This window comes from Oncorhynchus clarkii, chromosome 18 (assembly GCF_045791955.1).
Source record: "Oncorhynchus clarkii lewisi isolate Uvic-CL-2024 chromosome 18, UVic_Ocla_1.0, whole genome shotgun sequence".
NCBI lineage: Eukaryota > Metazoa > Chordata > Actinopteri > Salmoniformes > Salmonidae > Oncorhynchus > Oncorhynchus clarkii.
Window position 1 is genome coordinate 37166085 of NC_092164.1, and position 24733 is coordinate 37190817.

The window sequence follows — 24733 nt, forward strand, 5'->3', positions numbered from 1 at the left end:
CAGAACCATAGAGGTGAGGGGCAGGATGATGCATATCAGTGTTCCAGAACCATAGAGGTGAGGGGCAGGATGATGCATATCAGTGTTCCAGAACCATAGAGACGAGGGGCAGGATGATAGATATCAGTGTTCCAGAACCATAGAGGTGAGGGGCAGGATGATAGATATCAGTGTTCCAGAACCATAGAGGTGAGGGGCAGGATGATGCATATCAGTGTTCCAGAACCATAGAGGTGAGGGGCAGGATGATGCATATCAGTGTTCCAGAACCATAGAGACGAGGGGCAGGATGATACATATCAGTGTTCCAGAACCATAGAGTTGAGAAAGTAATTACATTAGCCAAACACAGATATTAAACTATGATTATATAATGATGCAGAGGCAGTAAATTGTTATTTTTATCCCCTGCGCTGTAGAAAATAAGAGTTTCTATGTCACGGTAGTTATGAAAGTACAAAAAAAAAAGCACTTTTAAAAGATTGGTCTATCTGTACAATTGAAAAGAAATTGGTATAGATCTGCATTTGTTTTTTAAATCTCATGAAAGATTAATTTTCAATTAGTTAACATGGAAATTATAGTTATTAATGCACAAACATATGTAAAATAACTGAAATCAGAGAAAATAATTATGATACTCACATTTTGTTATGTTACAAAGTGTGATTTAAATAGTTTAATTGATTTTTTTGGGGGGGGCGTCATTGATTTACACAAAATACTCCTTAATGTCAAAGTAGAAGAGAGAAAATCTACAGAATACAACAATTCCAAAACATGCATCATGTATGCAACAAGGCACTAGGTAATACTGCAAAACATGCATCATGTATGCAACAAGGCACTAGGTAATACTGCAAAACATGCATCATGTATGCAACAAGGCACTAGGTAATACTGCAAAACATGCATCATGTATGCAACAAGGCACTAGGTAATACTGCAAAACATGCATCATGTATGCAACAAGGCACTAGGTAATACTGCAAAACATGCATCATGTATGCAACAAGGCACTAGGTAATACTGCAAAACATGCATCATGTATGCAACAAGGCACTAGGTAATACTGCAAAACATGCATCATGTATGCAACAAGGCACTAGGTAATACTGCAAAACATGCATCATGTATGCAACAAGGCACTAGGTAATACTGCAAAACATGCATCATGTATGCAACAAGGCACTAGGTAATACTGCAAAACATGCATCATGTATGCAACAAGGCACTAGGTAATACTGCAAAACATGCATCATGTATGCAACAAGGCACTAGGTAATACTGCAAAAGGTAATACTGCAAAACATGCATCATGTATGCAACAAGGCACTAGGTAATACTGCAAAACATGCATCATGTATGCAACAAGGCACTAGGTAATACTGCAAAACATGCATCATGTATGCAACAAGGCACTAGGTAATACTGCAAAACATGCATCATGTATGCAACAAGGCACTAGGTAATACTGCAAAACATGCATCATGTATGCAACAAGGCACTAGGTAATACTGCAAAACATGCATCATGTATGCAACAAGGCACTAGGTAATACTGCAAAACATGCATCATGTATGCAACAAGGCACTAGGTAATACTGCAAAACATGCATCATGTATGCAACAAGGCACTAGGTAATACTGCAAAACATGCATCATGTATGCAACAAGGCACTAGGTAATACTGCAAAACATGCATCATGTATGCAACAAGGCACTAGGTAATACTGCAAAACATGCATCATGTATGCAACAAGGCACTAGGTAATACTGCAAAACATGCATCATGTATGCAACAAGGCACTAGGTAATACTGCAAAACATGCATCATGTATGCAACAAGGCACTAGGTAATACTGCAAAACATGCATCATGTATGCAACAAGGCACTAGGTAATACTGCAAAACATGCATCATGTATGCAACAAGGCACTAGGTAATACTGCAAAACATGCATCATGTATGCAACAAGGCACTAGGTAATACTGCAAAACATGCATCATGTATGCAACAAGGCACTAGGTAATACTGCAAAACATGCATCATGTATGCAACAAGGCACTAGGTAATACTGCAAAACATGCATCATGTATGCAACAAGGCACTAGGTAATACTGCAAAACATGCATCATGTATGCAACAAGGCACTAGGTAATACTGCAAAACATGCATCATGTATGCAACAAGGCACTAGGTAATACTGCAAAACATGCATCATGTATGCAACAAGGCACTAGGTAATACTGCAAAACATGCATCATGTATGCAACAAGGCACTAGGTAATACTGCAAAACATGCATCATGTATGCAACAAGGCACTAGGTAATACTGCAAAACATGCATCATGTATGCAACAAGGCACTAGGTAATACTGCAAAACATGCATCATGTATGCAACAAGGCACTAGGTAATACTGCAAAACATGCATCATGTATGCAACAAGGCACTAGGTAATACTGCAAAACATGCATCATGTATGCAACAAGGCACTAGGTAATACTGCAAAACATGCATCATGTATGCAACAAGGCACTAGGTAATACTGCAAAACATGCATCATGTATGCAACAAGGCACTAGGTAATACTGCAAAACATGCATCATGTATGCAACAAGGCACTAGGTAATACTGCAAAACATGCATCATGTATGCAACAAGGCACTAGGTAATACTGCAAAACATGCATCATGTATGCAACAAGGCACTAGGTAATACTGCAAAACATGCATCATGTATGCAACAAGGCACTAGGTAATACTGCAAAACATGCATCATGTATGCAACAAGGCACTAGGTAATACTGCAAAACATGCATCATGTATGCAACAAGGCACTAGGTAATACTGCAAAACATGCATCATGTATGCAACAAGGCACTAGGTAATACTGCAAAACATGCATCATGTATGCAACAAGGCACTAGGTAATACTGCAAAACATGCATCATGTATGCAACAAGGCACTAGGTAATACTGCAAAACATGCATCATGTATGCAACAAGGCACTAGGTAATACTGCAAAACATGCATCATGTATGCAACAAGGCACTAGGTAATACTGCAAAACATGCATCATGTATGCAACAAGGCACTAGGTAATACTGCAAAACATGCATCATGTATGCAACAAGGCACTAGGTAATACTGCAAAACATGCATCATGTATGCAACAAGGCACTAGGTAATACTGCAAAACATGCATCATGTATGCAACAAGGCACTAGGTAATACTGCAAAACATGCATCATGTATGCAACAAGGCACTAGGTAATACTGCAAAACATGCATCATGTATGCAACAAGGCACTAGGTAATACTGCAAAACATGCATCATGTATGCAACAAGGCACTAGGTAATACTGCAAAACATGCATCATGTATGCAACAAGGCACTAGGTAATACTGCAAAACATGCATCATGTATGCAACAAGGCACTAGGTAATACTGCAAAACATGCATCATGTATGCAACAAGGCACTAGGTAATACTGCAAAACATGCATCATGTATGCAACAAGGCACTAGGTAATACTGCAAAACATGCATCATGTATGCAACAAGGCACTAGGTAATACTGCAAAACATGCATCATGTATGCAACAAGGCACTAGGTAATACTGCAAAACATGCATCATGTATGCAACAAGGCACTAGGTAATACTGCAAAACATGCATCATGTATGCAACAAGGCACTAGGTAATACACTGCAGGCAACAAGGCACTAATACTGCAAAACATGCATCATGTATGCAACAAGGCACTAGGTAATACTGCAAAACATGCATCATGTATGCAACAAGGCACTAGGTAATACTGCAAAACATGCATCATGTATGCAACAAGGCACTAGGTAATACTGCAAAACATGCATCATGTATGCAACAAGGCACTAGGTAATACTGCAAAACATGCATCATGTATGCAACAAGGCACTAGGTAATACTGCAAAACATGCATCATGTATGCAACAAGGCACTAGGTAATACTGCAAAACATGCATCATGTATGCAACAAGGCACTAGGTAATACTGCAAAACATGCATCATGTATGCAACAAGGCACTAGGTAATACTGCAAAACATGCATCATGTATGCAACAAGGCACTAGGTAATACTGCAAAACATGCATCATGTATGCAACAAGGCACTAGGTAATACTGCAAAACATGCATCATGTATGCAACAAGGCACTAGGTAATACTGCAAAACATGCATCATGTATGCAACAAGGCACTAGGTAATACTGCAAAACATGCATCATGTATGCAACAAGGCACTAGGTAATACTGCAAAACATGCATCATGTATGCAACAAGGCACTAGGTAATACTGCAAAACATGCATCATGTATGCAACAAGGCACTAGGTAATACTGCAAAACATGCATCATGTATGCAACAAGGCACTAGGTAATACTGCAAAACATGCATCATGTATGCAACAAGGCACTAGGTAATACTGCAAAACATGCATCATGTATGCAACAAGGCACTAGGTAATACTGCAAAACATGCATCATGTATGCAACAAGGCACTAGGTAATACTGCAAAACATGCATCATGTATGCAACAAGGCACTAGGTAATACTGCAAAACAAACATGGCAAAGGAATACACTTTTTGGAATATATGCAAACCCTTATGTTTAGGGCAAACACAACACATCACTGAGTAGCTGCTTCCTTTGTTTTTTCAAGCCTAGTGGTGTCTTCTTCATGATATGGGTATGCTTGACTTTGGCAAGGACTAGAGTTTTTCAGAATAAAAAAAAAAAACGGTATGGAGTGAAGCACATGCAAAATCCTAGAGGAAAACCTGCTTTCCACCAGACACTGGGAGAGGATTTCACCTTTCAGCAGGACAATAACCTACATCACAAGGCCAAATCTACACTCGAGCTGCTTAGCAAGAAGTCAGTGAATGTTCCTGAGTTGCCAAGTTACAGTTTTGATTTCAATCTGCTTGAACGTCTGTGGCAAGACTTTTAAAATTGCTGTCTATGTTCCCCAACACCTTGGCAGAGCTTGAAGAATTTAGAAAATAACAATGGGCAGATATTGCACAATCCAATTGCGCAATGCTCTTAGAAACTTTCCCAAGAGACACACCTGTAATCGCTGCCAATAAGTGTTTTTAACATGTATTGACTCTGGGGTGAATGAATACTTGTCTAATCAAGGTATATTAGTGTTTTTTTTATTTTAATTTATCTTTATAAAATCTTCCACTACAAGAGTATTTTGTGTAGATCATTGACAAAAAAAATGTAAATGAAATCAATTTTTATCCCACTTTGTAACACAATAAAATGTGAAGAAATTCAAGGGGGAGATACTTATGATACCCACTGTAGATAGCAGAATTTCAGAACTATAGCCATCAGTTAGACCATAGATCAGTCGGGGAGACCATAGATATTTAATGTAGGATGAGAGGAGGATAGTCTTGCAGAACCATATAAATCAGTGTCGCAGACCATAGAGGTGAGAGGATGATAGAAATGTTAAGATGTCTGTTTGAACAGAGAAGTGGAAGACGGCACAAGGGACTATGCTGTAAGAGATTTCAGGGAGGATTTGCTACCTTCAGATATCATATCTGTATCTGCCTTACTACTTACAGGGGGTGAGAGCAGAGCAGGAGCAGGAGGCAGGTCACCTGAAGTCCTTCTGCCAGCTGGGGACAGACCTGAGCCAAGCCAAGGCCCTGACCAGCACACAGACCCTACTGGACAATGTCAGAGAGGTGTCCGATGAGTTCGCCCGACTGGAATCCAACATCAATGAAAGGTATGCACTGCCTTAGAATAAACGGAGCCAAAACCATTCTTGAATCAATGCAAGGCATTGCAGTTCACTGTACAACAGCCCTGCAAAAAAATGCAAGGAACCATAACCGATAAAAAAAATTATAATATTGACCCTGTGCACAATGGGTAAGCACTGTCTTAGAATAATACACAAAGCCGAGACGAATACAAAATCGAAGGGAGGTCTCTAGGTGCACCTAGGCTTGTAGTGCAGCATCAATCCCACTAGAGGGAGATGGCTAGATAAAACACAGACTTCTGTTTTGCTTGCACCTTGGGGATTTCGGCTGCGTATCTGTAAAGCACTTTGTGAAAGGGCTTTATATATATTCTTTGTTCGTTTGATACACTATCACATTACTGCCACCATCACAGTCTGAAATATGACACATGACATTTCTCTTCACACTAATGCCTTACAAATTCATACACAGAGCAGGACAAGCCAGATTTTCACAAATCTTAATCTGACTGGACAAGCAGAAACAACCCCCCCCCCCCCCCCAACTCTGTGATTGGTTGGGTGGATAACTTTGAATACACTCCTAATTAGTTGATAGGCTGAGTCCTTTCTGTATGGCAGCACCAGTTGCCATGTGGGGGCTCTCGCTTACGCAGACTGACCAGGAGGTAAATGACACGCTTTCTATATATATATATATATATGGACGAGATAATGGTTTGTCCTTAACTGCATCCCTCTCTTTTTGTGACATGAAGCATGTGATGGTTAATGTCGCGGCTGTGTGTTTCATATGGAAAGGATATTGGGATTGAAATCAAATAATCTCTTCCCCTCTTTCTTTTACTCTTTTTCCTACCTCTCTTCATTCCTATTTCTCTTTTTCTCCCACTGTCTCAATTTCTATCCCTACATCTCTCTATGTTTCTCTCTTTTTTTTGTTGTTCAATCTTCTCTCTCTCGCCATCCCCTTCATCTTCCCCCCTCCTTCCCCGTCTCCTTCCCGCTCCAGGTACAATGCCATCCAGAGTTGTGAGCAGCAGTTGGGCCAGTTCCGGTCTCTCTCTGGCTCCCTCCTCAGGTGGCTCCAGACAACACAGGAGCAGCTGCCTCTCAAAGAGCCCAACGTCAACACAGAGGCCCTGCAGAGGAGAGTGCAGCAGCTCAAGGTGTGTGTCTCTTTTCTTTAAATTACCACATGGTTTGATCACACTCCTGCAAAAAACAGTATAATCAATCACTGAAACACAATTTACTCGTTCTAAGGTATTGCTAGATTTGGAAGTGTATTGATGAATACGTTCCAAAGCATGATAGTGATTCAGAATGATATTTCCATGTGATTATTAATTGAGGAATTATGTAAGGCCATTAATAACGTTCAAACATTTCTTTACTAAGGACTTACTGAGTGACTGGGAGGCCCAAGGGGTTCGGGTTCTGGAGCTGAACAAGACTGGATCAGAACTGGAGACCCTTATCATAAACATCACAGCCCCGCAGACCAAGACAGGTAAGGGGAATGGGAAACAACTGCCTATGTGTGTGTCCCCAGCTACCTGCATGTCCAAGTTCATCCAAGCTCTGTTTGTGAGTATGTTTTGTGTCTTTGTGTGTGTGTTGAAGGTCTATGCTATCAGTGTGTGTAACGTGAACACGCGTTCTAGATGTAGCCCGTGTCCATGCTACACTGGGTGTGTGAAAGCCAGAGGCTGAGAGTGTTTATATGCTTAGCAGTGTCTTCTATTGTACTGTCCATGAACGTGTGTTGGTGTCCGTTGTCTGAGTGCAGTGTGTCCCTCTCCCAGGTGTTCCCCAGGTCAATGGTGCAGGAAGCCCCAGCAGTGTCAATGGCATTCACACATGCAAAGGTGAGCTCACCCTCACTCCCTTCTCCGGAAACCAATAGTCTTTGGCCTCCTTCCTCATACGAGATGCTCTCCAGCGCTTACTACTTGTGGACGTCAGAGCTTGATTTACAATCTACTTGCTCGCTCCCCCCCCCCAAAAAAAATGCTCATTATATATCTGTTTTCTGTCTTTGTGTGTCTGTCTTCTGTCTGTAAGCTTCTTGTATGTGCTACTGCTGTGTCTAACACCGTTGAAAACGTTTGTTCTCACTAATATTCTGTTGCCCTGGAAGGTTTTAACCAAATAACTTCAGTGTAAACCTTTTCAAGAGTTTTTCTTGCCACTGTCAACTCTGCTTTTACGTCTGTGAAATGGAAGACACTATACAAATCAAATTGGATTGAATATGATTGATAAATCCTTCTCTCTCTGTCTCTCTCTGTCTCTCTCTGTCTCTCTCTGTCTCTCTCTGTGTCTCTCTCTGTCTCTCTCTCTGTCTCTCTCTCTCTCTCTCTGTCTCTCTCTCTGTCTCTCTCTCTCTCTCTCTCTGTCTCTCTCTGTCTCTCTCTCTGTCTCTCTCTCTCTCTCTCTCTCTCTCTCTGTCTCTCTCTGTCTCTCTCTCTGTCTCTCTCTCTCTCTCTCTCTGTCTCTCTCTCTCTCTCTGTCTCTCTCTCTCTGTCTCTCTCTGTCTCTCTCTCTCTCTCTGTCTCTCTCTGTCTCTCTCTCTCTCTGTCTCTCTCTCTCTCTGTCTCTCTCTCTCTCTCTCTCTCTGTCTCTCTCTCTCTGTCTCTCTGTCTCTGTCTCTGTCTCTCTGTCTCTGTCTCTGTCTCTGTCTCCTCTCTCTCTGTCTCTGTCTCCTCTCTCTCTGTCTCTCTCTCTCTCTCTGTCTCTGTCTCCTCTCTCTCTGTCTCTGTCTCTCTCTCTGTCTCTCTCTCTCTCTCAGACCTGACAGAGCTGCAGGTTGCGGTGGCGGAAGTGAACGGTCGTTACGAGGAGCTGGGAGAGGAACTGAAGGACCGACAGTCGCGCCAGGAGGCCTCTCTGGAGCTGAGGCAGAAGGCCAGGCAGAGCACCGAGGAGCTCAGCCGCTGGCTGGGAGACCGGGAGAACAGCCTGCACCTGGGCCAGACTGCCGCCTCCCCCTCCAAACCGGAGGTGGTACGCGCCCAGGCCCAGGAGAACAAGGTAAGTGTCTGGACTCGGGTCAAACCACTGTCAAAATTGGAGTGTATTATGCCTCTGCTAGTTGGTCATTAATGCTGCATTGGAAAATCAAAGTGTGATCACCCCCTAGCTGACATAAACATATGGTACTTTCTATTGCTTACTTTCTACATGCTTTTCCTTGTCTTTTTGTATCCAACGTACTGATATAGCTGTTCTTCTGTACTTTAGGCCTTACTGTCTGAGCTGGCAGAGCATTCTGGGAAGGTGAAGGAGCTGAAGAGCACCCTGGAGAAGCTGATAGCAGACAACCCAGACTCCCCAGAGGCAGACACCTGGAGACAACAAATGAAGGAGATCGGTGAGTGGTACTGGAATGGATGAATAGGGTCAGTCATTTTGAATAGTTATGGGGTAAGGGACACATTTTAACATGAGGAACCAGCAGGCCTATGTCCTTTGCATGGGCATCTACACAGGACTTGGCCCTGAATCCCCCAAAAATAGCCATTTTGAGGTTTGACTAAGCGAGGTGCATTTCAGAGGATAAGAAAACCAACACTGTGGGAAGGACAGGCTAATATAGTAGTTATTTGAGATGTAATGATTTGTGTCAGTAAGGGTTATTAGAGCTTTTCACAGCTTGAGAGGTAAAGAACACGTGATTTGGTTAAGATCAATATTAGGCAGCATGTGACTGGGATGTCGTTAATATCACCTTCAAATACTTGATATTTTTCCCCTGACTTGATTATAGCCCTGTGATATGTAAGGTAGGAACACGGCAGAGCTCCTTTCGCCACACATTTCACACAGGGCTTCATTTCAAAGCCGTGTGGATCCAAGACTCACTCTCTCTGCTGGATGCCCAGTGCGTGAGTCATGAGGAAAGAGAAAAATTGCTTATTTCTCAACGCCGTGTGTGTCAAATCAAAATGTCATTTGACACGTGTGCTGAATACAACTGGCGTCGACTCTACCGCGAAATGCTTGCTTACGAACCCTTCCCAGCGATGCATAGTTGAAAGATGATAATAATACAAATTAAATGGTAACTCGAGGAGTAAAATGCACAAGAATGGAGCTATATACAGGAGGTGTGTGTGTGCGTGTATGAGCAAGTCAAAATAATTGGTCTCCACTGTGATGAAAATTGTCCTTCATACTGTTTCTATTGTGGATTTTCAGCTTTGGGAATGTCACTCATGGAACCCATCAGGTTCACTGTTGTTATGGTCCTCCACTAGTTTGTTAGTGTCATTTTTCATATATATATATATATATACATATATATATATATATATATATATATATATATATATATATATATATATATATATATATATATATATATATATATATATATATATATATATATAAGCAATAGTTGCTATTGTTTTTCACTCCAACGTTCACTTCCTATTTACTTAAGACTCCCGCTGGGCAAAGGCCAATGAGGCGGCGGTACAGAGGCAGGTGGAACTGGAGACCTGTGCTGATAGGCTGGGCAGCTTTGCCACAGCAGCCAGTCAGTTGGGGCCGTGGCTCAAAGAGAAGGAGCTGATGATGAGTGTGCTGGGACCCCTGAGCATCGACCCCAACATGTTGAACACCCAGAATCAACAAGTGCAGGTACAGGGAGGATGTTAACTGTGTTGAACACATGCAAAATAATGAATAAGAATGTCACAATAGATTGTTCACAACTTGCCAATCCTGTTCTTGAATCTGCATAAACCAATACCAACCGCATTCTGATGAATTACTGATCAATTGCACTAGCCAAAATGTAGAATTGATTCCTTGTTGATGGATGATGTTCTGACCCCCCTTCTTTCCCTTCCCTACGTCCTCCACAGTTCATGCTGCGTGAGTTTGACACCCGCCGGCCCCAGTTCGACCAACTCACCCAGGCGGCCGAGGGCATCCTTTCACCGTCTGGTGGCGACTCCTCCCCGCAGGATGCCAAGGACCTAGCGGAGGTCCGGTCCGAGCTGGGCTCCATCTCGCAGCAGTGGGACGACCTCACTCAACGTCTGTCCCGGCGCTCCGGGCACATCGGCCAGGCCCAGGGCACCAGCGAGCGATACCAGGCCCTGCTGAAGAACCTCTTGGTCAACGTGGGGGCGCTAGGGGAGCGGCTGGACGGCCAAGCCTCGCTCAGTGCCCAGCCCGAGGCACTGAAACGGCGTCTGCAGGAGACAGGCGAGATCCGCTCTGAGCTGGAGCAGAGGAGAGAGGAGCTGGGCGAGGCAGAGAAGCTGTGCGGCGAACTGAGTGCAATCGTGGTTGAACCTTACCTGAGAGACGAGCTGAAGAAGAGGCTGGAGAGCGTGAGTGGCCCGCTGAGGAGTCTGGAGGAGAGGGCTGGTGAGTCATTCTGTCTTGTCTATGGTGTTCATCTTAATTCTGTTTGTATGAATCTCTGTTGGCTTCAGTAGTATTTGTATGTGAAGGGGAAGGGTATGTTTTTGGGTGGGATTTGGTCTCATTGTGGCTAGTTGTCAAGGTTTTCAATCCAGCGCTCTCACCTCTCTCAGGCTTAGGTTGAATGTTCTTCATCAAAACATCTGTAAATGAATAGCATTAAAATCCTCTGTCCTCTCTCTTTCCCACAGCGGACGGTCTATCCCAGCTCCAAGCCGCTCTCTCCAGCACCCAGCAGTTCCAGCAGATGTTCGAGGAGCTGCGGAGCTGGCTGGACAACCAGAGTGGTCAAAGAGACTCTACCGCCGACTCCCTCCCCTGCCAGCCCGAGGCTATCCGGACCCTGCTTGCCCAGCAAGACGAGCTTCATCGCGGGGTGGCCAGCCAACGTGGCCCCTACGAGCTCATCCAGGCCGAGGGGGCCTCCCTGCTCGCCTCGCTACCCGCCGGCGGTGAAGAACGATCAGCGTTACTGTCCCGGCTTACCGCCCTACGCCAGGACTGGGATGAGCTCAACCAGTGCATCACGGAACGCCAGAACCGGCTGAAATCCGCCCTGACCAAGGCCGAGAGTTATCAGCAGCACCACGCCCAGCTCACACCCTGGGTGGTGGAGTGCGAGGAGCGGGAGGCTGACATCCAGCTCTCACTAGACCCTGCGGCCCTGGATGAGGCTTTGCAGAAGGCCAGGCAGCTGGGGTTGGATCTAGAGCGCCGTCGCCCCCTCCTGGAGGCTTTAAACATTGCGGCCGACCAACTCCTGGAACACTGCCGCGTCGGAGAGGAAGACGTACGCGACGAAAAAGCCCAACTAAACCGTAGAGTCGACGGGCTGGCAGAAAACCTCCAAAACCGTGTTTCCCAACTGGAAGAGCTAGCGGGTCGACTTAAAGAGTTTGAGGACGGGCGGCAGGCGGTAGAGAGGAGGCTGGAGGCAGCGCGGCATCAGATCGAGGTGCAGGAGGCGCTGGGCCCACAGGCGTGCAGCAACAAGAGCCTGGAGCGGCTGAGGAGCCAGCAGGAGACGCTGCAGTCGCTTCAGCCACAGGTGGCCTACCTGAGGGATCTGGCCCAGGGGCTGGTGCAGGACGCACCCCACACAGCAGGGGGCGGCGGAGGAGGAGAGGGAGGACAGAGGCTGGAGCAGCAGGCCCGAGACACGGACAGAGAGTTTGGAGACGTCAGCGAAAAGGTGAGAAGATGTGTGAGGAATTTGGTATACAGTGTATTTCATGTCTAAACAGTATAAATATTTAATAGACACGCCGATGAAAGATGGAGGCCAGCATTCTGTTTTTTGAAACACTAAAATAAAATGGAGGTGTCACAATACTCTTCAACAGCCTTTTCTCTTTTGAAACCATTTGTTTGGTGTTGTTGGATCAATTTTACATATCCTTTACAATTACATTAGTGGACAAATGAGGAAAGGAGACAAGGAAAGAAAGCCATTTATGAGTATTGTAACACAGCCAATCTATTCACCCTGGAGTGTGACTGATACAAAGGAGGAGCCAATTTTAGCAAGGGTCATTGTGTGCGAGGGTGTCAGTGTGTGTTGAAAGAGAACAGAACGTCTTTTTTAGCTGACTGAGGAGTTCCAGTGATCTTGTATGGTCATTGTACAGCTCGAACGCTTCAGGCCATTTAATCACCATACTGAAATGTAAACCAACGAGTCAAGAGCATTGTACTGTATATTGATATGTATAGTTACCAAATGTGCCACATATAGTTACTTACAGACTGTTTCACTTACAAATCAATACAGTATTTCATCAGATGCATGGTAAGGAGATATTACATTTGACCATTATTGATTAGATAATTGTCTCTTAACTCTCTTGCTAATGAGACAAAAAGTGAGTCATCAAAACCGAGATAAAATGCTGACTCATGTATCCTAGTTAATTGTATTTGTCCCTGTATTTATATCATATCGTTACATCAGCAAGGCACCATGCCACTTCCAACTTGCTAACATTATTAACTCTATCTCCCTTCCTTCCCACCTCTATCTCTCTCTCCCCTCTCCGCTCAAGATTGAAAAGTGCTGTTCCACCCTGGAGTCCCGTCTCCAGGGCGTGGGCGAGGTCCAGTCCTCGGTGCGCGACCTCTTCTCCCACCTGGCTGACCTGGACGACGAGCTAGACTCGCTGAGCCCCGTGGGGCGCGACGCCGACTCGCTTGCCTCGCAGGCAGATGCTGTCCACGCCTTCTTAGCTCGCCTGGCCACGTTGAGGTCGGAGCTCGAAGGTCACGGAGGCGACTGCACCGCCATGCTCCGGCGCGAGGGGTCGTCTCCCGATCTCCTCGCCCTGAGGAGAGAGACGGAGGCCCTGAGCCGCCAGGCTGGGAAGCTGTCCGAAAGGGGCCAGGCCAGAATGGGACAGATCGAGGTGGCTGCCGAGAAGGTGGCAGAGTTCTACGCCAAGGTGGCGGAGCTACAAGGGCTGCTGGGACGGGCCGAGGAGGGGCTGAACGCGCAGGGCGTGGTGGGGACAGAGGTGGAGACCATCAAGCAGCAGCTGCATGAGTTCAAGGTAAGAACAAGTTTGATATTTATTGTTGTGAATGTGCAACTACTGTCATGAAAATGGAATGACTAGAATGGACGTCAATGTTCCCTGATGGGTGGGCCGGCGGCCATTTTTACTCTTTACACAGGCCTGGAAGTAATTCTCTTTCTATGGCTACCCTATTGTAATATATTTTTGTATCGTTTTGTGCTCTTCAGAGCTTTGTAAGTTGGGTAGAGCCAGCTATGGTAGTACAGCCTCCTAGGCGAGAGCTTGGCATATGTTTTTGGTGCCGGCATCAATGAACAGCCTTCTAAATGTTCATGGGATTCCTCAGAGAATGGAAATCTAAGTTTCTAGCCACAAGCCACCCTTTGGGAAATATTGCATTAACGACTTATTACATATTAGAACCAGTACGGGAATGGGTATTGTGAAGCTATAGTTATTTCTTTGGCAAATATTGTGCATAGAATTCTAACTGACATTTTATGTTATTGCACAGTTGTGCCTCTCTCTGGTGGCCATTTTGTTAGAACCTCTCAGCTAGTGCTTGACTCTGACCTGTAAAAGTATTAGTGTGTCTAATTGAAATAAGCAATTGACTAACACAGATCCTTTTTGAAAGCCTTTAGATAAGAGTCATTTCTTGGGAGAGTTTTGAGAGGAAAGTATTTGACCTTTCTTGGTAGTTGAACTTTGTGTATTAAGCCTCATCTCCTTGCGCAGGTGCTTTGAGCTCTTGTCTCTCTCTGTCTGGGACTATGTCTACAGCATGACGTGTGTGTACTGTGGCTTCTACAAATCAACATCAGCTTCAACTTTGCTGTCACACTACTTTCCTTCCCTTCATGCTCGTATTAGCACTTGATCAAACAGGATTTTGGTCGGGCGACGCTTCTTTCATAACGCCCTTCCTACTGTGGGCTGTGTGGACGGTGTTGTGATGGAGTGGGTGACCCCTCCCGACTCGAGTCGTTCCGCTGGCTCCGAGCTCTATTTATAGAACCGTTTGGAAGGGAGGGGAGGGTGGGGGGGTGTATCCCATTTCCTCCCGCTCTCCTCTTTATCAAGTCACTGGAGATCACAAGAGGGGGTATGGGGACTAAGGAGGTATGTGTTATAGATGTTACCTTGAGCCTACATGCAAGGAAGGAGGGATATGATCCAGTTGATCATGGCTGGGGGTATGACACGGAGGTCTAGAGCCAGGTAGAGAGGAGAGTTTAGTCACGGCAGCACTGCACAACTTCTGGCGCATTTTATTTATGGGACGCCGTTTGGGTCTTTGCGCGTCAAAACAAGATGCACGTAAAATAACACCTTGACGTGTCATATAAGCTTGTTGACCAATCAGGACTTAATATGACTGCACGTGACATACTACTTTAACACGTTCAGAAATGTTTTATGTAGTTATTACACATTGATTACACTATCGCTCGTATTTCATTTGTCACAACGATTCATCGATACGAATGTAATGACGATGGTAAAGTTGTCTCGCTCAGCTGCCCTTCCCCAAGCTCTGGACAGTGCTGGTCATTCAAAAAAAGCTAGCTAGCTGATGGATGCAAACAATGTTCTTCCCCAAAAACATAGCAAAACGACATAATCGGTTTCAGTAGCTGTAGTTAGCTGGCTAACTATCTAGCTAGGTGTCATCCAAAATACCCCTAATTTATAAGACAGTTTTTTTATTTGATTGTGGTCGGACCCATCTATGTGAAGCTAGTCACAATAAGGATAAGCCACAATTTCGGCAGATAATTTTAGGAAGAGAGGGTCCAGATTGTCTAGCCCGGCTGATTTGTAGGGGTCCAGATTTTGCAGCTCTTTCAGACCATCAGCTATCTGGATTTGGATGAAGGATAAATGGGGAGGCTTGGGCAAGTTGCAGCGAGGGGTGCAGGGCTGTTGACAGGGGTAGGGGTAGCCAGGTGGAAAGCATGGCCAGCCGTAGAAAAATGCTTATTGAAATACTCAATTATTGTGGATTTATCAGTGGTGAAAGTGTTTCCTAGCCTCAGTGCAGTGGGCAGCTGGGAGGAGGTGCTCTTCACCTCCATGGACTTTACAGTGTCGCATAACTTTTTGGAGTTAGAGCTACAGGATGTGAATTTCTGCTTGAAAAAGCCAGCCTTTGCTTTCCTAACTGCCTGTATATATTGGTTCCTAACTTCCTTGAAAAGTTGCATGTCGGCCTCCCGGGTGGCGCAGTGGTTAAGGGTGCTGTACTGCAGCGCCAGCTGTGCCATCAGAGTCCCTGGGTTCGCGCCCATGCTCTGTCGTAACCGGCCGCGACCGGGAGGTCCGTGGGGCGACGCACAATTGGCCTAGCGTCGCCCGGGTTAGGGAGGGCTTGGTCGGTAGGGGTGTCCAGTGTGGCGGGCTGGGCGCAGTGCACGCTAACCAAGGTGGCCAGGTACACAGTGTTTCCTCTGACACATTGGTGCGGCTGGCTTCCGGGTTGGATGCACGCTGTGTTAAGAAGCAGTGCGGCTTGGTTGGGTTGTGTATTCGGAGGACGCATGACTTTCAACCTTTGTCTATCCCGAGCCCGTACGGGAGTTGTAGCGTTGAGACAAGATAGTAGCTACTACAACAATTGGATACCACGAAATTGGGGAGAAAAAGGGGTAAAATTCAATAAAAAAATAAGAAAAGTTGCATGTCGTGGGGGCTGTTTGATGCTAGTGCAGTGCGCCACAGGATGTTGTTTTTGTGCTAGTCAAGGGCAGTCAGGTCTGGAGTGAACCAAGGGTTCCTGTTCCTGGTTTAAAAAATGTTGAATGGGGCATGCTTATTTATTATTTAAAGAATAACCAGGCATCCTCTACTGACGGAATGAGGTCAATATCCTTCCAGGATACCCGGACCAGGTCGATTAGAAAGGCCTGCTCGCTGAAGTGTTTTAGGGAGCGTTTGACAGTGATGAGGGGTGGTCGTTTGACCGCGTACCCATTACGCACGCAGGCAATGAGGCAGTGATCGCTGAGATCCTGGTTGAAGACAGCAGAGTATTTGGAAGGCAGGTTGGTCAGGATGATATTAGGGTGCCCGTATTTACAGATTTGGTGTTGTACCTGGTAGGTTCATTGATAATTTGTGTGAGATTGAGAGCATCAAGTTTAGATTGTAGGAAGGCCGGGGTGTTAAGCATGTCCCAGTTTAGGTCACCTAACAGCAGGAGCTCTGAAGATAGATGGGGGGCAATCAATTCACATATGGTGTCCAGGGCACAGCTAGGGGCAGAGGGTGGTCTATAGCAAGTGGCAACAGTAAGAGACTTGTTTCTGGAGAGTTGTATTTTTAAAAGTAGAAGCTCAAATTGTTTGGGCACAGACCTGGATAGTAGGACAGAACTCTGCATATTGTCTCTAGAAATAGCATTTAAACCAGGTGCTGTCACTGTGTGTGTGGGGGATGGAACAAAATTGTTAACTAAGGCGTATTGAGCAGTGCTAGAGGCTCTACAGTGAAATAAAGCAGTAGTTACTAACCAAAACAGCAATGGGCAAAATAGGTATCGTGACCAAAGAGTTTGTCCGATGGGCCTCTTTAAACTAACAGTCCGATGTGCTCTAGATAGCTAGCGGGTAGTGGTGGCGCTTGTCCTGTACGTGCAAATTTAGCACACAACACATTCTATAATATAATTGTATTATTTGACGTGTATATTTTTTCCCCATTTTATTTATATTTAACCTTTATTTAACTCGGCAAGTCCAGTTCAGAACAAATTCTTATTTACAATGACGGCCAACCAAAAGGCCTCCTGCTGGGACGGGGGCTGGGATTAAAAATATAGGACAAAACACGACATTAAACAAGAAAGACACCGCAACACTATCTAAAGAGAGACTTAAGACAACAACATAGCTTTGCAGCAACACATGAAAACACAGCATGGTAGCAACACAACATGACAACAACATGGTAGCAGCACAAAACATGATACAAACAATATTGGGCACAGCACAAAGGGCAAGAAGGTAGAGAAAACAAAACATCACACGAAGCAGCCACAACTGTCAGTAAGAGTGTCCATGATTGAGTGTTTTAATGAAGAGATGTGGAGATAAAACGGTCCAGTTTGAGTGGGGGTTTTTTTGTAGCTCGTTCCAGTCGCTAGCTGCAGCGAACTGATCCAGGGATGTGTGTGCTTTGTGGACCTAATGTGCAGAACGTATGCTGAGTCAATCCCGTCTAAAAAGTTGTTATAAGGTTCCATCAACCCCCCTCCCGACCCCCTAGCACGCCGGCGCCAGCCCTTGGAACGCGTTAGAGCCTGTCACCACCGTGATGGACGCCGGGCTAAATTTGATACCAAAGTGAATCACACACCACACGTTTATTTATTTCAAGCTATCGTCTTCACTGTCTAGGGGAGATACTAGGCTAGTTAACCCAGCCAACAATAATTAGCCTACTCCCTCCCCTCAATAGGAATCTACTGTAGAACATTCCATAGGAATTTGCTGTGTCTTGCTGAATAGGAGAACAGCGACAGGGCCTCTCCATTGTATCACTACTTTCCATTGGTTTCCATTCATTGTGAAATGTTAAATGAGATTTCATGAGTACTGTACAACACAGACAGTTCATTCTGGCTGAGGCCATTACTTTGAATTCTATGTTTTTTTCCCCCCTGAGCTTTATGTTACATCCTCTGCACTAGAAGTACTGGTAAACGAGTAAGTTTGCATCCCCCGCCTTCCTGTTTATTGACTAGTTTACAGTAGCTCCCTAAACTGGGGACATTTTTACGTAGATTGTGTTAATGATTGGTTATGTTGTCATATCATAAATCAATTGATAATTATATATATGTTACAATGTAAGATGAGCCTTATTTGTATCTGATTGGAGGTGTGTTGCTGGACTTACTGGACAGTGGTTTCTGATTTGGTTCAGCTGGTGTCTTAGTGTGAGAGGATACAAGACAGGTTTTTTTTTCTTCTCTCTTTGAGTTTGCTTTCTCTTTCTTCCTCTCTGTCCTGTCTCTTATTCTGTACTCTTGATTTATCGACGCTTAATATTGTGGTTGGCCACGACAACTCTCTCTCGCTCTCTCCCCCTCCCTTTCTTTCCCCCTTCTTAATGAGAGAAAGCCGGATGGATGTGTGGCAGAAGACGAGCAGAACAGAGGAGATAAAGAGGTAGAGGGGGAAAGAGGAGAAAGAGCTGTGAGTCGCTGAGGGAGAAGGAGACAGATAAGAGAAGGGAGACGGCTTAATGGAATGTGCATGAGTGAGAGTGTAGTGAAGTCACAAGCTGGGGGGGGGGGGGGGTTAAAGAGAGAGAGCAAGAAAGTGGGGGTGGGTGAGAGGTAGAAAAAGAGAGAGGGGCAGACGGGGACGAGCAAGACTTCCCTTTGCGTAAGATCCTCTTTCGTTCACTCAGGGAGCCCACTTGCCCCATCCCCCCCTCCCTCTTCTCCTTCCCTCCCTCTCTCTCTCAACCCCTCCCTCCTTCCTTCCCTCTCCCCCTCTATGTGCCCTCTCTCCTCTGGGCTGTAATGGATTCCGCCCAGGTCATTTCAAGCCTAAACATGCCTGTCTGCCCTGGAAGCAGACTAGCCTGACTGCCCCACCATCCCATCCCCCCACCAGACCCCAGTATGATGTCATAATGCTTGAGATTTGTGTGTGGAAAAAGGGGTGGGGGTGTATTGTCAGATTAGCGAAATTGTATTGTTGAGCTATTGAACACTGATCTCATTGAGGCATGAAGTGAGGGAGGAAGGGATGAGAGAAAGAGTTAGGAGAAGGAGGATAGGGAGATGTTTTAAATGGCCTGTGACATTACCAATCTCTCCGTGTTCGGGCAAGTCAGTTTGTTTATCAAGTATGTTTTTATAGACCGCCATACTATCTGCAGACGTGCTCTTATGTGATCAGCAGAATTCTCGTGTGTATTTAGGGATGCTTTGTGTGCCGACGAGATGTGTGTGTGTGAGAGAGGGAGGATGTGTGTGGTGGGTGGGGAGACAGCTGAGATTCTGGATACGCCCCCGAAAAGACTGGAATTAGAAACATCCTCTGACACACACACACTCTCTCCAGGGTGTGGCTCTACTGTATGTCCCCTAGCTCCAGAGCAGCTGACATAGTCTATGGGTTGGGACAGGGACGAGTTGAGGGGTGTTGTGAAGCTTTTAAGTCTCCTGCTACAAATGGGAATTCCTGTGTAGGACTGATAAGGGGGTTCCCTTAAATGCTGTCCTCACCCCTGCTTCCTGCCTCTCCACTCTCCCGTCTGCGTAGGCCCATGTCCTGGGTTCAAATACTATTTAAAATCATCAAATACTTTAGAACGTTTGCTTTAGCCTGCCTGGAGTGCCAAGTGGGCAGGGTTTGGGACTATCCTATTGGTTGAGTGCAACAGGAAAGCTCATTCCAGCCCTGCTAAAGTATTTGAAATGATGGAGACGTCCCTCCCATATGGTCTGTGAGTCAGATCTCTCCCTCCAACCAAGTCCTCAGAGACAGTAAGGGACATTGGGGTAGTCTTGCTGATTAGGGATTACGGGGTAGCTGATGTAGCTCGTGTGCACGCTTCGGGTAGGAGTGGCCCATAGGCACTGATCTCGGATCAGCTTACAAATCCCTCAAGTCTTGTTACTCACCCATCACTTAATCATTAGCGGGGGAAACCCTATTGTGAAGCTCTCTTTTTACTAAAGATTATTTGATGGATGGTTTACATTGAAAGCGACATAGCCTACTGGTAATATGATGTCGTGTTGATTAGGTGTTCCAGTATATCTTCCCTGTGACTTACATAGTTACTATACTCATTTATCATCTTCAAAGACCTGGCCCAATTGTGTGGGTCTACACTTTCGGTTTATTTATTTAGCTCATTTTGTTCCTGAGCTCTTTGGTCCATTTTCGTCTTTGTTTATTTTCTGTTCTTGGGGGTTGATTGGATCAGGCTAACCCAATTTTCACTAATCATATGAGCTGATTTTCAAATGGACCCTTACTGTACCCTACTGACTGTCCCGATTTGACAACACACTGTGTGTGTGTGTGTGTGTGTGTGTGTGTGTTTGTTGATTCTTCCTCGCTCTCCCTGCTCTCAGGATCCTATATCGTCTCAGCTGTTGTGAATTAGACGGGCATGCCACAGCTTATCTTCCCTCTCCCCTTATCGGGCACCATCCTCTGTTACCAGACCAACCATAACAGATACACTGCTTCTTTACATAAACTACACGACTAAGAATAATGTCAAATGAAGAAGCCCAATAATACACTTAGAAGAAGAGAAAGAGGGTGTGTTTTGTGTGCCTGTCTATTTTATTTTTTTACAGAAACTGGGACAAAGCAGGAATGTGACCTCTATTTGGCCAGGATTAGGATATGGAAAAAACCTTATCATTCACATATGGGCTCCATTATCCATTCCAGACCCTGCCTAATAATGCGTAACACCGTTGTTTAAAAAAATAGATATATAATCTAAAGAACAATATGTTAGTCTTTCAGGTATGAAGGTGTGAGTTCTTTGTTTTTCGGGAAGCGTTTGTGCCCACTGGCTACACATGACTGCAGCTAAAGAATCTGTAACACCTGCAAGTATTGTACCACCAGTGTGAATTTGATTGACAAGCCTGTTATTCACCAAATGTACTGTACTCGGGCAGGATGGTTGAAGTTGCCGGATGGGTTGCCATGCGTCTCTTTGTGTCTGGGGGGGGAGGGGGAGAGGGGAGCGACTGAGAGAACAATAGCCTCATTGAGCAGCTCAGGTAAAACTCCTAGTCAATAATAAAACTGCTGCTCAGACAGAGGAGGAGAGCACTTCCTCGCTGCCTGGATACGAGTGGGAGAAAGGTAGAGGGGAAATGGGGGGAGGGAGAAAAAGACGAAGTCATGGCGAGAAATGACATGAAAAGACTTGTTTAAAAACCTGAAATATGGATGGATGAGACATGGATTGAGTTCTGTTGAGAGAAAGAAAAGGGGGGGGAAGTAGAGGTGGACAAACAAAAGAAGAGGGCACACGTTTAATTTCTACAGGAGTACTCTTGTGAGCAAACCCTCCACAGCAAAGTCAATACTGTCAGTATCCCGTGCCTATGCACCCGCGTATATCATCAAACCGCTCTACTGACTTTGCGGAGACGGTCACAGGCCGACATTATTATATAAAGTCTAGAGACCTACAGCTTGACCTTTTGGCTGAGGGTTAAGCATGAATGGATTCCACTGCTTTGAGTCCCCAATGTGATTAACTCGCCGGGGGATTTTGGGGCCTGCTCCCCTCCCTCTTCCTGTCTGAGTCAGAACTGTGACTCCTTAACCAGGCGTGACAGGCCAAATGAACGGGGGATGAATGACAATTTAGAGGAGAGGAGTGGGGGATGGACAGAGACTGCAAGAGGGATCAAGGATGGAATGTTAAAATGATCAAATCCGACACACTCAAAATGGAGATGGCAGAGAGGGCATTTAAATAAAAAAATAGCATTGATATATCTTTCCTGTGCATCCCTTGGTTTTCACTCATTTATCTTCTCTGACTTTTCATCTCTCCTGGTAGCTGAGAGGCTGAGCAGAGGGGCGCAGCAATGACAGCTGCACCACAAATGACAGAGTGAGTGAGAGGTGGAGAGAGAGAGAGGAGGGGGGGGGGGAGAGAGTTAAAAAGAAAGAGTAGAGTATTTAGCGTGTTTGACATGCAGGCCACGGGCGGATCACAGCAACAGTTAGACGGGAGAGATGGGGGAGGGGAGGGGGGGGGGGGGCAGAGAGAGCAGGCATGCGTTGAGTTCACATCAGCTGCTGTCTCCGCCAGAGTTCTTTAAACAAACAGAGCAACTCAAAAAGGGAAGGGAGGATAAGAGAGAAGAACGAGTGGAGGAGGAGGAACTGAACCACAACTGGCACTATATCAGGGATACAAGGACACAGTATAAGGAGGAAAACAAACTTGGTTAAAATCAATGATTTGTCTAGACACTAGATGACTAACGGGGTGCTGTGTTGAAGCCACCGTGCCACCATCTTGGCACCCCACCCCACCGTTGTAAAAAATATTTTGGAGGCTATGGAAATGCATTTTTTTTTTCACGTTTACATTTATTCTATTACAGACGCCTTAATGCATACTTAAACATTATATATTGTGAGCTAAACATAAAATATATATACAGATATTTTCCGTAAAGTATACGTTTTTCAGATGAACTAATGTTACTGTCCTCACAACAACAAAAATGCTTAAAGGAAAAATCCACCCAAAATCACTCATTCCTATAATTTACAGTGTTACATAACACTATGTGAGAACAATATTTTGTGAAAAAATGTTACATTTTTTCGTTGTAATAAGATTGGTGGCAACGTGAAAATCGCTGTGAAAACTGTTGCAGCTCAAGTCGATTACAAAATCCGCAATGCTCTCTCTATATCAGCATGTGAATTAGCTAGTTTTTTTATTCATATTTTTTTAGGGGTTGATCAGCTTTAATATTGCAGATTGTAGCTTCAACCAATCTAATTGTCTGCATATTTTCCAATACCACATACATACATACATACATACATACAGTGGGGCAAAAAAGTATTTAGTCAGCCACCAATTGGGCAAGTTCTCCCACTTAAAAAGATGAGAGAGGCCTGTAATTTTCATCATAGGTACACTTCAACTATGACAGACAAAATGAGAATAAAAATCCAGAAAATCACACTGTAGGATTTGTAATGAATTTATTTGCAAATTATGGTGGAAAATAAGTTTTTGGTCAATAACAAAAGTTTATCTCAATACTTTGTTATATACCCTTTGTTGGCAATGACAGAGGTCAAACGTTTTCTGTAAGTCTGTAAGTCTGTTGCTGGTATTTTTGCCCATTCCTCCATGTTGATCTCCTCTAGAGCAGTGATGTTTTGGGGTTGTTGCTGGGCAACACGGACTTTCAACTCCCTCCAAAGATTTTCTATGGGGTTGAGATCTGGAGACTGGCTAGGCCACTCCAGGACCTTGAAATGCTTCTTACGAAGCCACTCCTTCGTTGCCCGGGCGGTGTGTTTGGGATCATTGTCATGCTGAAAGACCCAGCCACGTTTCATCTTCAATGCCCTTGCTGATGGAAGGAGGTTTTCACTCAAAATCTCACGATGCATGGCCCCATTCATTCTTTCCTTTACACGGATCAGTCGTCCTGGTCCCTTTGCAGAAAAACAGCCCCAAAGCATGATGTTTCCACCCCCATGCTTCACAGTAGGCATGGTGTTCTTTGGATGCAACTCCAAATTCTTTGTCCTCCAAACACGACGAGTTAAGTTTTTACCAAAAAGTTATATTTTGGTTTCATCTGACCATATGACATTCTCCCAATCTTCTTCTGGATCATCCAAATGCTCTCTAGCAAAACTTCAGACGGGCCTGGACATGTACTGGCTTAAGCAGGAGGACACGTCTGGCACTGCAGGATTTGAGTCCCTGGCGGCGTAGTGTGTTACTGGTAGGCTTTGTTACTTTGGTCCCAGCTCTCTGCAGGTCATTCACTAGGTCCCCCCCGTGTGGTTCTCTGATTTTTGCTCACCATTCTTGTGATCATTTTGACCCCACGGGGTGAGATCTTGCGTGGAGCCCCAGATCAAGGGAGATTATCAGTAGTCTTGTATGTCTTCCATTCCCTAATAATTGCTCCCACAGTTGATTTCTTCAAACCAAGCTGCTTACCTATTGCAGATTCAGTCTTCCTAGCCTGGTGCAGGTCTACAATTTTGTTTCTGGTGTCCTTTGACAGCTCTTTGGTCTTGGCCATAGTGGAGTGTGACTGTTTGAGGTTGTGGACAGGCGTCTTTTATACTGATAACAAGTTCAAACAGGTGCCATTAATGCAGGTAACGAGTGGAGGACAGAGGAGCCTCTTAAAGAAGAAGTTACAGGTCTGTGAGAGCCAGAAATCTTGCTTGTTTGTAGGTGACCAAATACTTATTTTCCACCATAATTTGCAAATAAATTCATAAAA

General features: G+C 44.9%; 1 protein-coding gene across 3 annotated transcripts in view; it reads left to right on the forward strand.

Moving 5' to 3' along the window:
- LOC139373416 (microtubule-actin cross-linking factor 1, isoforms 1/2/3/4/5-like) overlaps positions 1-24733 on the forward strand; it is a 283532-nt gene that overhangs the window by 199008 nt on the left and 59791 nt on the right. For all 3 annotated transcript variants that reach the window (XM_071113888.1, XM_071113886.1, XM_071113887.1), the window contains 10 exons: positions 5631-5797; positions 6792-6948; positions 7181-7292; positions 7588-7650; positions 8574-8815; positions 9026-9155; positions 10227-10426; positions 10654-11164; positions 11413-12413; positions 13264-13764. In XM_071113888.1, coding sequence (XP_070969989.1) covers positions 5631-5797; positions 6792-6948; positions 7181-7292; positions 7588-7650; positions 8574-8815; positions 9026-9155; positions 10227-10426; positions 10654-11164; positions 11413-12413; positions 13264-13764 — 3084 coding nt within the window. The remainder of the gene's footprint in view (positions 1-5630; positions 5798-6791; positions 6949-7180; positions 7293-7587; positions 7651-8573; positions 8816-9025; positions 9156-10226; positions 10427-10653; positions 11165-11412; positions 12414-13263; positions 13765-24733) is intronic.